The 20,008-nt window shown below is 46.7% G+C and overlaps 1 protein-coding gene across 1 annotated transcript in view; it reads left to right on the top strand.

Moving 5' to 3' along the window:
- The window catches only part of DNTT (DNA nucleotidylexotransferase), a 32,738-nt gene extending 18,068 nt beyond the window's left edge, over positions 1–14,670 (top strand). The window contains exons 7-11 of the mRNA XM_027529037.1: positions 153–285; positions 1,538–1,643; positions 6,672–6,917; positions 12,319–12,402; positions 14,241–14,670. Coding sequence (XP_027384838.1) covers positions 153–285; positions 1,538–1,643; positions 6,672–6,917; positions 12,319–12,402; positions 14,241–14,327 — 656 coding nt within the window. The 3' untranslated portion in view covers positions 14,328–14,670. The remainder of the gene's footprint in view (positions 1–152; positions 286–1,537; positions 1,644–6,671; positions 6,918–12,318; positions 12,403–14,240) is intronic.
- The last annotated feature ends 5,338 nt before the right edge of the window (positions 14,671–20,008 follow it).

Genomic DNA, 20,008 nt, shown 5'->3' with positions numbered 1-20,008 from the left:
AGAACACAGATCACCCAGTCTCTGTGGAACAGTTTGGGGTTGATGTCTGTGGCCCCGTTAGCTATGTGTGAGGGCCAAATCCCCGCCCTGAGGGCTGGTCATTTCACATGGGACATGTCCCTTTCCCCACTCACCTGTCTATGGCCTCTCAGGATTTCTCTATTATGAAGACCTTGTCAGCTGCGTGACCAGGGCCGAAGCAGAGGCGGTTGGCGTGCTGGTTAAAGAGGCTGTGTGGGCATTTCTGCCGGATGCCTTTGTCACCATGACAGGAGGATTCCGCAGGTAAATGATGATAAAAGCTGCTTTTGCCTCCCCTTCAGGGCCTTCCCATGCTCAGGAGTTGTGGCACAAAAGGCCTACGGAGGTCTCTCTCTGCAGCCTCATCTCCTGCTGCTCATGTTTCACTCCAGCAACCCCAAGTGGCTTGTCATTCTCTGCACACACAGAGCTTTCTTTGTGATTTTGCTCAGTCCTACCTTTCTGCTTGGACTGGTTTTCCTCAGTTTGTCACCTGGCTCACTTCACCTCATCCTTTAAGCTTCAATTCAGATGCCACCTCCTCCAGAAAGCCTTCCTTGACTTCCTTCTCCCCATACTGGGTGAGACACCCCTCCTCAGCACTCCTTGGACAGCTGTCAAGTAATTTGTTTGTATTGCTTCCACGCATGTTTTCCCCACTAAGTTTTCAGAACTTAGTGCTTGATGAGAGCCAGTGCGTGGTGCCTAGCACAAAATAGGCATGTGAGAAATATTGGTGAAGTCAGTGAATGCATGAACTCTTCACAGAGATGTATGCAATTGTTGGATATTGAAGCCTCCATTTCAGAGCCTCTTTGCCTCCCACACCCTCTTCCATCTCTCCTTGTGGTCCTGTTACATGGGGGCTGTTGGCTGTGGGAGGTGACAGAGAAAGTGAGAAGAGAACACAGAATCCAAGAAGATGCCTTTAGTCTAGGTCATAATTTCAAGAGTCCTATCTTGTATTATGCGAGTATAGTTCTTGGTTTGCTTGTTGTCACACTTGTCTCTGTGTGAGTGTGTGTGCACATGTGGGCATGGAGAAGAAATAACCTTTGTTAGTTTTTAGCCACCCATATATAATCATATGGGCTCCCCTGGTGGCTCAGTGGTAAAGAATGCACCTGCCAATGAGGAGACGCAAGAGACGTGGGTTCAATCCCTGGGTTGGAAAGATCTCCTAGAGGAGGAAATGGCAACCCACTCCAGTATTCTTGCCTGGGAAATCCCACTGGCAGGCTATAGTCCTTAGGGTCTCAAAGAGACAGACAGGACTCAGCACTAAACAACAATATAATCACATACATACCATGTTATGATCTTAAATTTTTCTGTGTCATAAATTTATTTTGCAAGGAGTAGACTTGTGTAAAAAAGGATCTTTTGTTTAAAAAGCATGTCATGAGCATTTTGTGTCACAAACCTTAAGTATGGGGCATAGAAACACAGGTGATTTTTAAAAATTGAGAGCTAAAAATCTAATTTATTTCCATCTTATTTTATTTTTTAAAATCAGGGGTAAGAAGATTGGGCATGATGTAGATTTTTTAATTACCAGCCCAGGATCAGCAGAGGATGAAGAGCAACTTTTGCCTAAAGTGATAAACTTATGGGAAAAAAAGGTAAGAAGAAAGATGTTTGGACACTCAGGCATTATAGGAGTAATGCTGAATTTGACACACTTATCGACCTTGTAATTGTGCTGCTGCTAAGTCACTTCAGTCGTGTCCGACTCTGCGACCCCATAGACAGCAGCCCACCAAGTTCCCCCGTCCCTGGGATTCTCCAGGCAAGAACACTAGAGTGGGTTGCCATTTCCTTCTCCAATGCATGAAAGTGAAAAGTGAAAGTGAAGTTGCTCAGTCGTGTCCGACTCTTAGTGACCCCATGGACTGCAGCCCACCGGGCTCCTCCACCCATGGGATTTTCCAGGCGAGAGTACTGGAGTGGGGTGCCATTGCCTTCTCCATGTAATAGTGCCATGAGCATCTAACGCAGTCTCAATGGTTTACAATAGTTTGCACAGTGCCAGTGACATGCGGTGAGACTTACCTGCTTTGGGTCCTAGAATCCAGGTTATGAACTTATGTATATGCATGCGTCCTGTTACCAAAAGGGCCGAGGGCAACTCTCTGTGCAGGCCATTCAGACAGCTCGGAGCCCTAAACAATGTGAAGAGCATGTGCTACAAAGATCTGGGAGGGGTGAACCGGGGCAGAGCAAGCTAAGGGGTGGGGATCAGACTGGGATAAAAGCAGTCTAAGAGGTGCCCCTGCTGCCTTGAACAATATCTTGGTTGATAACCACCTTGATTTTGTGCTGAGATGGGAAGAAGGAAGCTAATGAGGGTAGGCTGGGTCCAGCAGAGGTCATGGCTCAGGGCCCCCCACCCACTATGATCAGACTTGCCACGGGCCACCTATTGCCCAGTGGAGGAAGCTAGGGATGACCCTGTGGCCACAGCCGCCTGCAGGGCCCTGACTCCTGCCCCACTCCAGTGAGAGCTCCGCTTCCCAAGACCAGAGGGCCCTTATCCAAAGACCTACAGGCCTGGGTGGGTTGAGGAGGCTGGTGTTTTTCTGGCATAGCTTTATTTTTCCTGAGTGATCTAGCATCTTCTGGGTGTGGACAAAGCTCTCTGATATACCAGAGAGAGAAGACCTCAGATACAGTGAGAATAAGAAACACACAACCCTGGTGCCGGGAACACTAGAATTACTAATAAAGACCCAGCTTTGGAACCAGATCCAAATTCAGCCATGAGCCACCCCCACCCTCCCCCACCCACCCCACCATCTGTCGGGAGAGTGGATCCAGGTGGCCAAGAGCCCTGAAAATGAACATCATAGGCTGAGCCAGGGAAAGGCTGAATGGGGAAGTGTCAGCTCCACTGAGGCTGGCCCCCCTGCTCCGCTCAACCAGGAAAGCTGAGAAACTTTGGTGGACAGACATCACTCTGATGCACCCCGGCAGCCATGGCCTGGGCTGAGAGGGGGCTGCCTGGCTTCTCAGCCGGCAGGGGTGGGCCGATTTGACCTAGGTATAGAGGCCCCACCATATGCTCTGAGACTGTCCCGACCCAAGATGCGGTGGGGTTGGGAGACGGGGACAAGGAGCCTCCTTTTCATTGGTCTTTCTTTAGTCACCAGGCAGCCATCCTGCTGGTCACCAAGCAAAGAGATGGGCAAGTGAGGGAGGAGATGGGCATTAGGCATGGCTGGGGTTTAGATTTGGGATTGTCCAAGCACAGCCCTGCCACTGACTGGCTATATGACCTGGGACTATGCTTTTAATCTTTCCAAGTTTCTCTTTCCTTATCTGTGAAACCAGGATAGCAAGCTTCTGTCATTAGTCAGAGGATTAACTGAGGGCATTAGATAAGGCCCTTGGCACAGCGCCTGATAAATGTCTATTAAACAGTGGCTTAAACAGTGGCTGGAGTTTGAGCAAGCTTCAGGAGATGGTGAAGGACAGGGAAGCCTGGCGTGCTGCAGTCCATGGGGTCGCAAAGAGGCAGACACGACTGAACAACTGAACAGCAAAACTGTGGCTGTTGTGATCTCTCCTGCATAGTCTCATATTGAATTCTGCAGAGGGCCAGACCTTGCCTGGGGACCCAGGCGAGAGCACAGGCAGCTAGCTGCTCCCCTTTGCTCTCTGACAAACAGGACCTCAGGGAGGAAACCGGCTGGGGCAGTGTGTGTCTCAGCACTACCTGCTTGCCCCACTGTGGCCCGGCTGCCCCCAGCGCCTCAGCTGTGAATCATGGTGGTTAATTTCCACCTCTGCCTCACTCCCTGTTCCCAATACCTCCCACCCTTGCCTTTCTTACAAGAATCTGTACTTTCCAGATTAAAATGATTCTATCTCATGCAGGTGTTACCGACCAGGGTTCTTGGCATTCCCCAACACATAGAAATTGATTAAGGCCAAACAAGAAATCTTGGAGAAGGCAATGACACCCCACTCCAGTACTCTTGCCTGGAAAATCCCATGGACGGAGGACCCTGGTGGGCCACAGTCCATGGGGTCGCTAAGAGTCGGACACGACTGAGCGACTTCACTTTCACTTTTCACTTTCCTGCATTGGAGAAGGAAACGGCAGCCTACTCCAGTGTTCTTGCCTGGAGAATCCCAGGGACGGGGGAGCCTGGTGGGCTGCCGTCTATGGGGTCGCACAGAGTCGGACATGACTGAAGCGACTTAGCAGCAGCAGCAGCAAACAAGAAATCTAGACCAGGCTTTACTGGGGGCCCTGCAGCAGCACAGGGGACCAGGAACAAACAACAAATTCCCTTACTTGCTCACTCCCTGAGTGGGGGGTGGGGGGGCGTGAGTTTGTTCCTTCTGTTGTGTGAGGGTAGGGGTGTGTCCAGGTCGAGCTCAAGGGGTGGTTTAGGCAGCTTGCTCACCTCTTAGTTGGTGGTGTGTGCAGCGGGCTTGAGCAGTATCCTACTTGTGCTCTTTAGCTCCAGGCTCCTGAAAAGTGGCAGTTGGGTTTTTTTGGTCTCTTTGTATCTTTTGGATCCAGAATTTGCCCAACTGTGCATGCACGCAATTATTTTTAGTCCTGTATAGTTTCTTTGTATTTTGTTGCTCAAGGAGAGGTATGTCCAGGTGCAAGCTGTACAGCAAAGGGTCCCGGTCCCAGCCTGTCTCACAGGCACACTCGAGCACATACTCACACAACACACATATACACAACCAATGTCTTAAAACACCTGAAGAACTAATGAACAGCCAAGGATGGGTATGAGTCTGAGTCTTCCACCAGTTGAAAGACTTCTTGTGGGAGGAAAAGAGTTTGGAGATACGGATCCTGGCGGGAGGGCATCATCCAGAAAGCTCCACTGGCTGCCAGCAATTCAACCCAAAGGGGAGGGCTGACTGAGTGTGGTCCAGGTTCATGCCTGGTGGGTGGCCCTTCTGTCTATGACCAGCCAAAGTGTGACTATTGTGTGGCCACAGGGCACACACAGTTTACGACTTTTAGGAAGCCAGCTTTGTGAATTTTTTTTTAAGGGGGAAAGGTTGTTTTATAAATTTGGCTTCAAGGTAAGACTGGTTGATATTTTAATAGCTTCCTTTTCAAATTTACATAATTCAAATGGCCATGAAAGGCTGCTATACTGACTAATCTTAGTAAGTTTCATTAGAAAGCAGGATTGTGTCTTCCCCCAGCTGGTTATCAGATCTGTTTAGGGCAACAGTTACCTCCTGCACCAGAGGCTCTTCCTGACATTAGTGTTCCGCCCTGCAGATGTGGTAGATTCTTCCTCTCACCTTTTCTGGGATAGGCCCTGAGGGCAGAGTGCTCCCTCTTCTGAGATCCACAAAAGTACCCCCTCCTCCAAGTGTTGAGTCCGGTTGAAACAATGTCTCTTGGGGGTGGGGGTGGATTGCAGAAGAAATGGAAATGTGTCTAATAATAATAGTAAAGGGAACCAGGCCTGCTCCAAGTGTGGTCCCTGGATCAGAAGCATCAGCAACACCTGGGAATTTACCAGAAATGCACCACCCCAACCCCACCCCACCCCACCCCACCCCCGTGTGTGCTAAGTCACTTTAGTCTCTCTGACTCTGCAACCCCATGAACTGTAACCCACCAGGCTCCTCGGTCCATGGGGATTCTCCAGGCAAGAATACTGGAGTGGGTTGCCATGCCCTTTTCCAGGGGATCTTCCAGACCCAGGGATCAAACTTGCTTTCTTTGTGTGTCCTGCACTGGTGGGTGTGTTCTTTACCAAGAGCACCACCTGGGAAGTTCCCCCACCCCCACCACCCATGAATCACTCTGGGGACAGGGCCTCCAAAACTGTGCTGAAACAAACCTTTCAAATGCTCCTGATGATAATATTTGAGAACATCAGACCTAAAGAACCAAAGAACAAATCCTACATCCTAATAGCTGTGATTAGATTGTTTTAAGGCTATTTGTTCTTTTAGTTGCAACACAGATTTAGCAGTTAATTGCATATTTCTGCTTCTCCCTACCCCACATCTGCCCTGTGTGGTGAGAAATTCCCACGGAGCAGATAAATTGGAGGATGGCAGATTGCTGGGTGTGACCTTCTGACTAGGCAGCGTTTGGTGATGTACCACTAATTTTGTCCCTGTCTCCAAGGGAGGCAGAGTAACAATCCCAAAGTGCTTGCTAGAAAGAGTGAGTCATCAGGCCCCAAAGCAGGCTGAGCCTCCAGCCACAATCCTCTGGGCCCAAGTCGACCTACTATGGTTGACTAGGATAATATGAAGGGACACTAAGTCAAAACAACTGCATACAAGGTCTCGGCTTTTTGTTCAAGGTTGGTTTGTACTTAAGGGAATGAGGCAAGTTTCTGAGCACTGTCTGCGATCAGGTGTTCAGGGAGTGGATCTTCTGGCAGCTTTGCCATGAAGTGGCCTTGGCGTGGCCCCTCTAATTGTTAAATTCCTCTGCTGTAGAAGGAGGGTAATGCACCCACTCCTTGCCTTCCCCTGCTAGAGTCACCAAGTGGGCTCACAATGCAAGGACAGACGTACCCATATTCTCAAATGTGCAAAGCTTTCTTTAAAAGCATTTGTTAAGAGCCCAATATAAAGTCTCTGACCCTCTGTATCAGGGACTCTTCATCAGGGACTCTTCCTGACATCTTTTTGTTTATTTTCAGGGATTACTTTTATATTATGACCTTGTGGAGTCAACATTTGAAAAGTTCAAGTTGCCAAGCAGGCAGGTGGATACTTTAGATCATTTTCAAAAATGCTTTCTGATTTTAAAATTGCACCATCAGAGAGTAGACAGTAGCAAGTCCAACCAGCAGGAAGGAAAGACCTGGAAGGCCATCCGTGTGGACCTGGTTATGTGCCCCTACGAGAACCGTGCCTTTGCCCTGCTAGGCTGGACTGGCTCCCGGGTAAGTGCAGCCTTCATCCCTGGGGTGGCCTTAGCTTTCATAAGAGGTAGACTAGGTCTGCCTGGGGCCAGGGGAGAGACAATGGCGGGGGTGGTGGTGGCGAGAGGATGGACAGGGAAGGAGGAGATGGTGGGCAGGAGAGAAGAAAGTGCCCAGAAATCTCTGAATCAGGGCATTCCACTTGCGCACGGTCAACTGAGACAGATGCCTTTAGAATAGGTATTTTCAAAATGTAATACCCTGACCAGCAGCATCAGCCTTACCTGCTTACCAGGTTAGACATGTGAACACTCCACCCCACCCCAGACCTACTGAATCAGGAACTCTGGGGGTGGAGCCTAGCAATTTGTGTTTGAAAGAACCCTGCAGGTATGAGAACCACTGAAGCAGAGAAAGCAGCCTGGTGGCTAAGGGCACAGGTTTGGCTCATGCCAGACCTGGTCACAAGCCCTTGCTCTGCCTCTGACCAGCTAGGTGATCTTCGTCAAGTTCCCCATAGCCTTTAAGACTCAGTTTTCCATCTGGAAAGTTAGGGCAAAGACAGCGCTACCCCCCTGGGTTGCAGGGATCCAGTGAGATGAAGCTGGCAAAGCCCCTTGGGACCAGTGCTGGCCAAGCGGCAGTCCCCAGCTCCCATTGTGTGATATTCACAGACATGGTACCCGTGTTCTGTGCCATTAGCTTGTACTCTACCCTCCTACCAACACCCCACTCTGTTTTCCCATGTAGCTAGCTGTTGCTTTGAGTGGCACAACGCCATTAGAGGATTTTGTAGGATAAACGACTTAGAAATTCATTGTCCTTAACCTTGAATTCGGAGAAGGCAATGGCAAGCCACTCCAGTACTCTTGCCTAGAAAATTCCATGGATGGAGGAGCCTGGTAGGCTGCAGTCCATGGGGTCGCTAGGAGTCGGACACGACTAAGCGACTTCACTTTCACTTTTCACTTTCACACAATGGAGAAGGCAATGGCAACCCACTCCAGTGTTCTTGCCTGGAGAATCCCAGGGACGGCAGAGCCTGGTGGGCTGCCGTCTCTGGGGTCGAACAGAGTCAGACACGACTGAAGTGACTTAGCAGCAGTAGCAGCAGCAACCTTGAATTAAATGTCAAGTGTGTTTGCCTTGGGCTGGAATTATTTCAGCGCACAATCTCGGCACTAGAACTTCTTACCCTAATCAAAAATGTTGGCTGGCATCTTTCATTCATAAAAAGTAGGAAAGCTGATGAAACAATACATCATATATGCAGCTTGGGAAATTTAATTTCGCCTTTTTACCCAAAGATTTCAGAGCCTGGGAAATGTCCTCAAGCCAATTAATCTGTTAATCTCACCCCAGTTTGGGTTCATTAATTTACCAGGTTGTCTCGTCTACTAAGCTGACAAAGCTTCCTTCATACCTTTGTGCACTAAAGATTTCCAGAGCTGAATATATCCGGAGGGATACATTAAGCTGAGACTTTTCTAGAGCCATCCAAGTATGGTACAATTTCTGGACTGGGTCCAGAGTTCATTAGTTTGTTGCTTGTTTTTTTTTAAAAAGAAGCTTCTGTTTTCCTCTGAATCTTATTTCTTCAAACTCGAACTGTTTGCCAGCATGGCTTTATTGGCTGAGGTTCCTTCAAGAGTATTGTCCATGTTTGTGTCAGATGCTGAGAGGAGGCACACTCTGCTTTGGAAACACATGAACGATGCTGCCCAGGTGCCCAGGCTAACCCAGCCTCTTTACTAGCCCAGATGGCTCCCTTTCACCAACTTTAAAAAGCAACTCCTCCTTAAAACACCTAATTGCCATTTCCCAGAAAATTGTCAGAAGAAACCTGCATATTTACAAAGGCTGCACGTGTGAATCGCGCCCTCTCGAGTTTTGCGGCACAACTTGCACAGCTGCATGCAGCAGCAGTAGGCGAATCTCTGAAGTCTGTTGTGCCCGGCGAATGATACAGCCAGGCTTAGTGCCACTGCCCTTCTTTATCTGAAACAAAAGACAACTTCCTTACCCTTCCTATTTCACAGGTTGTTGAGAGAAACCAAAGAGCTTGTAAAGCAGAAGGCAGAAACATCCAGGGTAAAGAGTCTGGGATTCAGGAGTCTGAATCCTAGCTCTATCTTTGGCTGTGTGGCCTTGGGTAAATTGCTGAGGCTCTCTGGGCTTCCTTTCTTCATTTGAAAAATGGAGCTAATAACAGTACCAACCTCATGGGATTGTCATGAGAACTGAATGAGACAGTGCCTTCATCTTAACACAATTCTGAGGCTAATTGTATATGTAGTACTGTTCTTTTAGAGATAATGTTAGACTCTTTTAGAAGTTGTTAAGTACTAGTGATAATAGAGCAAATCAGAAATTAATATAAAGCAAGAAATCAGCGCTGCGCCCAGCACAGGGTAAGCACTCTGTAAACATTAACTAGGATATCATCGCCTGGATTATAGCTGTGGCCATTTGAACTGGTCGCTTGCCCCCTGAGTGATCCTGTCATCATAAGTCAGACCATCACTCCCCTGCTCAAAACCTGGCAGGGGTTCCCCATTCAACTCACAGTAAAAGCCTTCCGGTGGTCACAAGGCCCTGCGTGCTCTTCTCACCCACTCATCTCTCTGGACTCCTCCCACTGCTCTCCCTACCCAGGCCAGGCTCACCCCTCCCTAAGGCCTATGTTCTAGCTGTTCCCTCTGCATGGAGTGTCCTTCCTGAGTCCACCTGGCTAACTCCTTCACCTTGGGCAAGTCTCTCCTCAGATCCTGTCTCCTTCATGAGGCCTGCCCTGTACCCAGCATTACCTGTTAACACATCATGTACTTTTGGTCAGTTCAGTCACTCAGTCATGGCCGACTCTATGACTCCATGAACTGCAGCATACCAGGCTTCCCTTTCCATCACCAACTCCCAGAGCTTGCTCAAACTCATGTCCATCATGTACTTTACTTATGCTGTTACCGTGTCTTATCTGTGTCCCCTGCTTGAATCCAAGCCCCACCAGGGCAGACATCATTGTTTTCTTCACTGTTATATTCCAAGCACCCAGAACACACCTGGTACACAGTAGGTGCTCAATAAGTGTTGATTTAATCAATATTATTACTCTCCAAATTGAAGACATCATGATAATTCCTAACAATCCAAACAAAAATGCTTCAGGGGGTTTGGCAGAGGAGTCCAGGAATAGGTCTCTCAGCACACAGAACTGAGGATCCCGGGGCAGCCTTTCACTGCTCCAGTTACCCAGTCCTCTCCAGCCTCCCCATGCCCAGTGTGAGCAGCCATTGCCCTAAGTGCTGGGGGAACTTGAAGCCCTGGGCTGTGGAGGCCATGTGCTAAGCAGCACCCCCATACTTTCACAGACCAGCAGCTACTACACCCAGAATCTGCTTCACCCTGACTCTTCCACAGCCCTAGCTCCGCCCCCCACCCCACTGCCTTATAAAGGACTTCGGGTTGGAAAGTCTGTCTTCACACATCCAAGTCAGGAAGGGCAGGTCCCAGTCTTCGCCAGCTTTCCCATACTCACCACTTCAGTTCAGTTCAGTTCAGTCATTCGGTCTGTCTGACTCTTTGAGACCCCAATGACTGCAGCACGCCAGGCCTCCCTGTCCATCACCAACTCCTGGAATTAACTCAAACCCATGTCCATCGAGTCGGTGATGCCATCCAACCATCTCATCCTCTGACGTCCGCTTCTCCTCCTGCCCTCAGTCTTTCCCAGCATCAGGGTCTTTTCAAATGAGTCAGTTCTTCGCATCAGGTAAACAAAGTATTGGAGCTTCAGCTTCATCATCAGTCCTTCCAATGAACATTCAGGACTGATCTCCTTCAGAATGGACTGGTTGGATCTCCTTGCTGTCCAAGGGACTCTCAAGAGTCTTCTCCAACGCCACAGTTCAAAAGCATCAATTCTTCGGTGCTCAGCTCTCTTTATAGTCCAACTCTCACATCCATACATGACCACTGGAAAAACCATAGCCTTGACTAGATGGACCTTTGTTGGCAAAGTAATATCTCTGCTTTTTAATATGCTGTCTAGGTTGGTAATAACTTTGCTTCCAAGGAGTAAGCATCTTTTAATTTCATGGCTACAGTCACCATCTGCAGTGATTTTGGAGTCCAAAAAATAAAGTCTGTCACTGTTTCCACTGTTTCCCCATCTATTTGCCATGAAGTGAAAGGGACCAGATGCCATGATCTTAGTTTTCTGCACGTTGAGTTTTAAGCCAAATTTTTCACTCTCCTCTTTCACTGTAGTGCAGTTATTCCATGGTGTTGTTGTTCAGTTGCCCAGTCGTGTCTGATTCTTTGCGACCCAATGGGTTATAGCACGCCATCCTCCATGTCCCTCACCATCTCCCAAAGTTTGCCCAAGTTCATGTTCAATGATTCCAAGTTTGCTCCCTAATCCTACATGTAAAGGACATTTCTAGATCTATGCTTCTCTCAGGAAAATTAATCTCAACAACTCCATTCATTGTCGTTCTTTTCCCAAGTTTTTCCTGTCATCCATCTAAGGCTTCAAGTTTTTCTCCCTGGAGCCTCAGAGCCCATGCTGATCATAGGAGATGCTACTCTGAAGCAGCTGGCCCAGACCATCAGTTTTATAGAAGTTCACATGAGAGGATGTTACAGCCAGAGGACCTTACTCACACACTTCCTCCACCCTCCTATTTGACCAACCAAGATTCAGAGAGGTTGGGTGACTTGCCGAAAGATACAGAGCCAGATAGGGACAAAATCCAGGCTGGAACCTGGTCTCCTGACTCCTCATCCTCTTTTACAGTAGTTGTATTCCAAATAGAAAACAACACCAAACTATTATTTATGTAGTGTTTACTCTGGATCAGGAATTATTCTGGACACAATCCTCATAATACCTGTTTATTCACTGAGCAACATTTACTGTACACCATCTGTGTGCCAGGCATCATTAGGAAGGAATATGGTTGTGAACAGAACAAATCAGGTTCCTGTTTTCATGGAGCTTACAATCCAATGCTTACGTGTGAGCATGGAGCTTTGTCATGGTGGAATGTTGCCCTGGTGGGGCGGAAATTCACTTGGAGAGTGTTTAGTGGAGATAGATATTTCATTGTTGTTGTTGTTTAGTTGTTAAGTTGTGTCCGACTCTTTTACGACCCCATGGACTGTGGCCTGCCAGGCTCCTGTCTCCATGGGGTTTTCCAGGCAAGAATACTGGAGTGGGTTGCCGTTTCCTTCTCCAGGGGATCTTTCCAACCTAGGGATCAAACCCACATTTCCAGCATTGACAGGTAGATTCTTTACCACTGAGCCACCAGGGAAGCCCTAAGATGTTTCATTATAGGGATTTAAATATCTTTAAACAGATAATACTGAAGACATTCTAGACTTGATAGTGATTTATTTTAATGATCTCTTTCTTATCCAGCAGTTTGAGAGAGACATCCGGCGCTATGCCACACACGAGCGGAAGATGATGCTGGATAACCACGCTTTATATGACAAGACCAAGGTAGGGAGCGCTGTCTCCCTGAGATGGGCCACTTTAATCCTCATCCCCAAGTCTGGCTCCCTGAGCACTTTTCCTGAACTGATTCTAGTTTCCAGGTTCAGCTTCCTTTGCCCCAGGTGTCCCGTTCCCACAGATCACAGGTGAGGGCAGCTGGAAAGATCCTGACAGGAACACAACCCCCACAGGGCCCACAATGCACCTTGGAGGTTTTGAGCTCAATGATGCTGAGCTAGTTGGGTCTCCAGAACCAGGCCATCAATGAATTTGAATTGAGCTTGGTATATCCTTGGTGTTTGCATTGTGTAACTCCAAAGCAAACCAAAGATCCCCCCAAATCACAAATGTCACTCAAGTATCCCTCAAATGCAGTGGCAAGTAGAATTCTGAGTGACCACATGGGTCATTAATGAGAGTCAGCTGCAAGAAGGAGAGCAACAGAGCTGTCCTGAGAGGGAGATGAGCGGTCAGCTGGACTCACACACCATAGAGGCTCGCTTGGTGTGCTGTTCCTACAGTGGTCATGATCCAAATGCTGCTTCAGCAAAATGATTGCTGCATGAATTAGGAAGAGTTATTATAAATATTCAACTGCACTTACGTGATCAAGGGCACTGTAGGAAGCTCCAAGTAGGAAGAAGATACAAAATAAGTAGAAGTAATGGTTTTTATCCTCTAGGAGTTTAGTCTAAATGAAGTGTATTTAGTTAGAGCCCATCTCACAAAAAATCAGAAACCCAATACAAAATGGCAGTGGCAAAAAAAAAAAAAAAAATTGGCTTATGTACTGTGGCATCTGGGGTAACATGGGCTTCAGGTGTGGCTGTATCCAGGTGCTCATGCAATTTTCCCTCAGTGTCGGTGTCACTCTCAGGCAGGTTTTCCCGTGAATCCTATCCTTCTAGCTTAGCTATGCCAACAGAAAAGAACTTCTTTCCTAATAGTTCCAGCAAGCCCTAGCTAATGCTCACAGGCCAGACCTGGGCCTTGTAGCCATCCTTGAACCCCTTTCCATGGCTCTGATTGATCAGGCTTGTGTCATGTGCCCCTCCTTGGAGGTGACCCTCAGAGACTGAGAATAGGGAGGTGTGGTTTTCCAAAGAGAAATCAAGGTGCTGCTGTCCTAAGAGAGGGCTGTGGATGCTGGCAAGAAAGCCTCAGTTATGTAGCATATGAGTGGAGGCAGCTTCACCTAACATGATCTAGGAAACTTACAAACTGACACGTAACAAATAGTTCAAAGTAAGAGAGTGCCTCCTATGTGCCCAACGTTGTGCTATAGACAAGAAGCACTGGAGGGGAAGTGCTGCTCGATGTAACAGACCGTGGGGTTGGGAGCCTGGTGGGAGTGGGGCAGGGTGGAAGGCCAGGAGGAGAATCTGGCATCTCCAAGCATCCCATGATCGCCCTTCCTCCTTACATGTAATTCTGGCTGCACGTGAGAATTTCCCAGACCCCTTAAACAGATGAATAACAAGAACTCTCTGGATCTTCTGATTTCGTTGGGCTGGGTTACAGCTCCGTTTTCAACATTCTTTTAACAGGCTCCTTCAGGTAGTTCTAATGAACACTACAGACCAATAGGAAAAGTATCAAATGCTTCTAGTTGAATATATAAGGCTGTCATAATTTTACCTTAATTCATTAAGTTTTTGGAGGGTGAAAATATAAAAATTACAGAAGTCAGGTAAAATGAATTTTTATCCTCAGAATCAGGGGAACTGTGTTTTGGCAGTAATTCATTCTGACAAGACAATTTTACAAGTAACGTTTTTACTATGTCAGCTCGGGGATACTTAACAAAAATATCATAGTGCACATATGTCTTCTTATGCTTTCAGAGGGTATTTCTCAAAGCGGAAAGTGAAGAAGAAATCTTTGCACATCTGGGATTGGACTACATTGAACCATGGGAAAGAAATGCTTAGGAGAAAGCTGTCAACTTTTTTCTTTTCTGTTCTTTTTTTCAGGTTAGACAAATTATGCTTCATATTATAATGAAAGATGCCTTAGTCAAGTTTGGGATTCTTTACATTTTACCAAGATGTAGATTGCTTCTAGAAATAAGTAGTTTTGGAAACGTGATCAGGCACCCCCTGGGTTATGCTCTGGCAAGCCATTTGCAGGACTGATGTGTAGAACTCGCAATGCATTTTCCATAGAAACAGTGTTGGAATTGGTGGCTCATTTCCAGGGAAGTTCATCAAAGCCCACTTTGCCCACAGTGTAGCTGAAATACTGTATACTTCCAATAAAAATAGGAAAAAACAAGATGGCTGAGTCTTTTTATTCTCTCACATATTTTAAAATATTCTTAAGCAAAAATGTAACAAAATGAAAGAATAACGATGTAAGGTTTACCTTGAGAGGAGGAAGAGGTTTCATTAGAAGGTCAGAGATTGTAAGGGGGGTTTCTGGAGGAGAGGGACTGACTCTCAGCTGAGGTCAAAGCCTGCTTCTCAAAGCAGCTGTGCCCCTACACGTCCTGGCAGGAGGCCACGTGTGGAATGTATTCTCACTGCCTTCACACAGAAGGAAGCACAATCTCCCAAATGGCCATCTCTGAGTCTTTCCAAGGAGCTGATCTCTCTTGCCCTCTTCACCTTATGGTACCCATGGGAAGGGAGGCAGCCTTTGGAACTGCAAGGTTGCAGACCCATTCGGAATGCCGGCCTCCTCTAGGAGGGCATCGACTCTGTGACTGGAAAGGACCCTAAAGGCCATCTGTTCCAGCTGCTTCTGTGTCCCCAGCCTGCTAGAGGACTGGGAAGCCTCCCCGTGGTCCCAGCCCCTTCCTTCTAGCTCCCTCAGAAGAGAGGATGGCGAGATTCGGGACCCCCTAGAGAAGCATGATCCCCTGCCCTGGGCACAGGCAAAGAGCCTCCTTCCCTTCCTGGTGCTGGAGCCTGGGGGTGGGGTGTGTATCAGCTAGTATTGCCCCCAAAGCAAACTATCCCCAAACTCAGTTGCGTAACACAGAACAGCTCTGCATGCGAGCTGGGTGTTTGGCTGAGCTAGGCAGGCTTCTGCTTCTCTGATTCATCCTCCTCCTGCCCCTGGGACCCTTGGGGTAACCCAGCCCTCTCCTTCTCACCATGCCAGCCGAGACACGGGAGCAAGCAAACCCCAGTGGGCAAGTGCTTTTCAAGTTGTGCAACTGTTGTCACCATTCGTTTCCAGAAATGCCTCACCACCCTAAACGGAAACTCTGTGTTCATTAAACAATAACTCCCCAATTCCCCTTCCCCTGGGCCCCTGGTAACCTCAGTTCTAATTTCTTTCTGTATGAATTTGCCTCTTCTGGGTACCTCATGTAAGTGAATCATACAGTACTTGTTTTGTTTCTGGCTTATTTTGCTTAGCATAATGTTTTCAAGGTTCATCTAGGTGTAGCCATCATCCCTTTGGTGGTGGTTTAGTCACTAAGCCGTGTCCTACTCTATGTGACCCCATTGACTGTATCCCCCCAGGCTCCTCTCTCCATAGGATTTTTCCAGGCAAGAATACTGGGGCGGGTTGCCATTTCCTTCTCCAGGGGATCTTCCTGGTCCAGGGATGGAACCTGGATCTCCTGCACAGAGAAGGCAGATTCTTTACTGACCAAGCTACCACGGAAGCCTATCATCCCTTTAGAAGGCCAAGTAATAGTCCATTGTATATCTAATATGCCACATTTTATTTATTCACTCATCAGTTGATGGGCATTTGGGTTCTTTCCACCTTTTGGCTATTGTGAATCGTGCCCTGTGAACACTGCTATACAGTATCTCTTTAAGACCCTGCTTGCTTTTAAATATAAACCTAGAAGGGGAGTTGCTGGATCACAGGGTAAATCTATACTTTACGGAGGAACCACTTACTCTTTTCTGTAGTGGCTGCACCATTTTGCCTTTCTACCAGCGGTATACAAGGTTTCTAGTTTCTCCACATCCTTGCCAAGATTTATTTTCTCTTTTGGTTTTCTGTTGTTTTTTGATTTGCTTGTTTTTGATGAGAGTGATTCTAGAGGATGTGAAGTGGCAGATGAAGACTTTTTGCCTCTCCTGATGGTTCAGGTTGAACACAGTTGTACACTGGACCAGGCTTCGGGTATATACACCTGGGGTTTCTGGCAAAGGTGAGCTGGGGAAACGGGGGTGGGGTGGGGAGTGGACGCAGCCACTCCCCCTGAGAAAGGGCTCATGGTCTGATCACATGGCAGGTCATGTTCATCAGCCTCAACTCCCCAAATCTACCAGGTTTTCTTGTAGTCTCTTCCACTGCCCCAGTATTGCCCACATATGATATTTGAGATCATTTAGGTAGCATGTAGATTAATATCTATATGACCTATTTATTATATATTCATTGAGTGCCTACTAGGTAACTCATTCATCTAGACATAGGACATGGATAGAACTTAAAAACCTCTCTGATTATAAGTATGGGACTTATATTCTAGAAAGCTATTTATTTTCATATGTGTTACAAAAGTAATGCTTTTCCATTTATGGTAGTGGCAGAAAGCTTCCCTTTTGAGTACATGTAAGTAAAAAAAGAAAATCAGTGTAAGGGAAAACATGTAATAAATATTACCAGTGGGATGGGGACATGGCAAGAACTGGGAGAGAGGAGAGAGGAGCACAGGAAGGAGGAGCTGATGCCTGGGAAACGTGCAGGTGGGCTGCTTGCTTTAACACACCAACTGCCCTGTGCTGAGGCTCTCAAGGTCCTCATCATACAAAAGCCCCAGGAGGTCCATGAGGGAGGAGTTACCCCGTGAGAACAGCAAAAAATTCTAAGGGGTTTCTTGAGCTAATTTTCTTAGTTGGAAAGGCTTGTTAAGAATTCCACAAATTCTTAAAGCTACACAGGAATTTTTGCTTTTGATCAGAATTTTATCTATCAGGGTGTCAACTATTAATTGGAACTCAGCCTTCCCCAGTGCCTCCTGCTTTGGGAGCAGAGCACCCTCTGGTGGCAGAAAAAAAGAACCGTCAACAGCAAGTATTACTACAATAAAAACACAAGTCAGAAGCCCAAGATTATTGAGCAGGAACTCGGAAACATCCTAGTCTACCCTTCTTGCTGTGCAGGTGACGAACAAAGGTCTGGAAAGAAGACTTGGCCTGCCCAACGTCACACAGTTAATGCCAGAGTTTCTGTTGATTCAGCAGAAAATATGCACATAGGCCAGGCTTCCTAATTACTAGCTGTGTGACCTTGAACAAGTTACCTAACCTCTCTGATCCTCGATTTCCTCTTTTGTGAAATCAAGATGGTAATGGTTCCTCCCTTTGCCTCTGCTGGAGGATAGGTGAGCTAACACTGTAAAGTGCTTCATCTGTGATCCCTTGGACTCGGAAGGACATCTAGTGTCTCAGCGGGGAGACACAGGTTCAATCCCTGGGTGGGGAAGATCCCCTGGAGAGGGAAATGGCAACCCACTCCAGTATTCTTGCCTGGGAAATCCCATGGACAGAGGAGGCTGGTGGGCTACAGTCCACAGGGTTGCAAAAGAGACAGAGTTGGACACGACCAGGCCACTAGATGACAACAGCAGCAACAACAAAGAGCAAGTTACTTCCCTTGGAAAGTGACCTATCTGTACACTGCCAGGACTTCACATGCGGTGGTTTGTACCAGTAAGTACCAAGCCCCTGAAGCCAGAACAGGAGGTAGTAAAGATTAGGACCAGTGTGCTGGTTCTTGGACTCCCAAACCTGAGACTGTCTGGATCTGGCCGGGACCAGCTACACCAGCTGAAACTCTCTACGCACGAGCCTGACGGTGATAGGGGCAAGGGCCCTGTCCCATGACTTTGGTAGTTTCTTGGAAGTCAAAGGCTACTTTACAAGGACTTTCAGGTACTCCCTGACCTTCATCTCTTAGGGACAGATGGGAGCCATAGTGGGAGTCAATTTTATCTGTTTTGAATGCACTTTTTATCAATTAATTCACACTATCATGTTTTAAACCTTTCCTTGCAATGTGTATATCAAAGGACCCAGAACAGTACAGAAACCTGTCTCCATCATCAATTAAATTCATTATTCTTAACTCTTTTTGCAAAGTTAAATCATCTCTGAAACCAATTTGCTTTACAATCTCGAGGACCAATAAAATTATCTTTGTAGAGTTTCAGTTTTCTCATCTGTAAAACAGGCATGAGTAACACCCACACTACATTACCTCCTGGATTTGGTGTAAAAAATCAAACAAAATAATGCATGAAAAGTGCTTTGAAAACTAAAAAGTGCTATAAATGTAATAGGGATTAGTCTTTTTCATATAATCTGGGCATAGTTCGGGAACCTGAGGACTACTTCCCAGAAAAGCAGGCATATGATATAAGAACCCAAATCAGTCTCTCATGGACTGGTGTTGTAAATCCAAGGACAAAAATATTCTATTCTTTAGAGAAACCCAGCTCCTATACTGCAGCTGGAAATGAAAAAGACTCTTCATGGCCTTTTGAACAAAACTGCAATGCATTTTACATCCTACATGTCGCTGGTATGTAGAGTATAACATTCTCACAAGAAACAAGTCCAAAAATGTGTTTAGCCTTCCCTAACCCAGGAGCAGGAAGCAGAATGACGTGAGGTTACTTTTACCATCTCTACCTTCTTGCTGCAAAATTAATGATGAAGATGATAATGGACAGGATCCCCCTTGGAGGCTGACGGAGTTTCCAACATGACGCATCTAGTGTGAAGTACACTAAAACCCACACTCAGCCTTCTTGTCTATAATTCTTATGAGGTATTCTTAACAAACAATCTCCATGACTTTCATGTAAACAGGCATCTATATAGGAAAGTTTAATTTTTTTCACTCCGTTTTCCTTTTTCTATAAAACTAAAAAGGCACAACCATTACTAATTTCAAGTCAGTTTGTATTAAAAGTGTGGCAACAAGTCACTTAAGAAAGGTTGAATTTGATATCTTTGTCACTAACCTTCAGCTGTAATTATCACTGTTTATATTTAACTGTTGGTAGGGGTATTACAGATTGCTTTGAGAATCTGAAGAGATTAATGGAATCTCATCCTATGAGTAATGATTATTCATATAAAATTTGCATACAATTTCAGGGAATTCATATCTTCTTAAACCTAGGTTTAAAGGAATTCTGATTTTGCCTCAAGTTTGGATAATTCACCCATCATTCCTTCAGGTAAAGTGCTTCTACATTGTGCGTGGTTTGGGGAGGTTTTCGGGTCCTCAGTTCAGGATGACACTGAAAGCTCTTGAGAGTGGATTTCATTCTCCCTTTTAGGCACCAAGTATGTGAATCTATTTTTGTGTAATTCCAACTTCTCCAGAGGAAGACTGTGCTTGTCCTAGAAAGGACACCAACCACATTCCCATATCCTCTTGTTCTCCTGGCAAAATGCAGACTGAAAAAAGAGAGGTTGGGATTTCCCTGGTGGTCTAGTGGTTAAGACTCTGAGCTCCCAACCCAAGAGGTTTGGGTTCGATCCCTGATCAGGGAACTTAGATCCTGCATGCCACAACCAAGAGCTTGCCCTAAGCAATGAAGATCCTAACCCCGTCTGCTGCTAAGTCGCTTCAGTCGTGTCCGACTCTGTGCGACCCCATAGATGGCAGCCCACCAGGCTCTGCC

Source organism: Bos indicus x Bos taurus, chromosome 26 (genome assembly GCF_003369695.1).
Source record: "Bos indicus x Bos taurus breed Angus x Brahman F1 hybrid chromosome 26, Bos_hybrid_MaternalHap_v2.0, whole genome shotgun sequence".
Taxonomy (NCBI): domain Eukaryota; kingdom Metazoa; phylum Chordata; class Mammalia; order Artiodactyla; family Bovidae; genus Bos; species Bos indicus x Bos taurus.
Note: the sequence above shows the minus strand (reverse complement) of the source record. Positions and strands in the feature narration are given on the sequence as shown.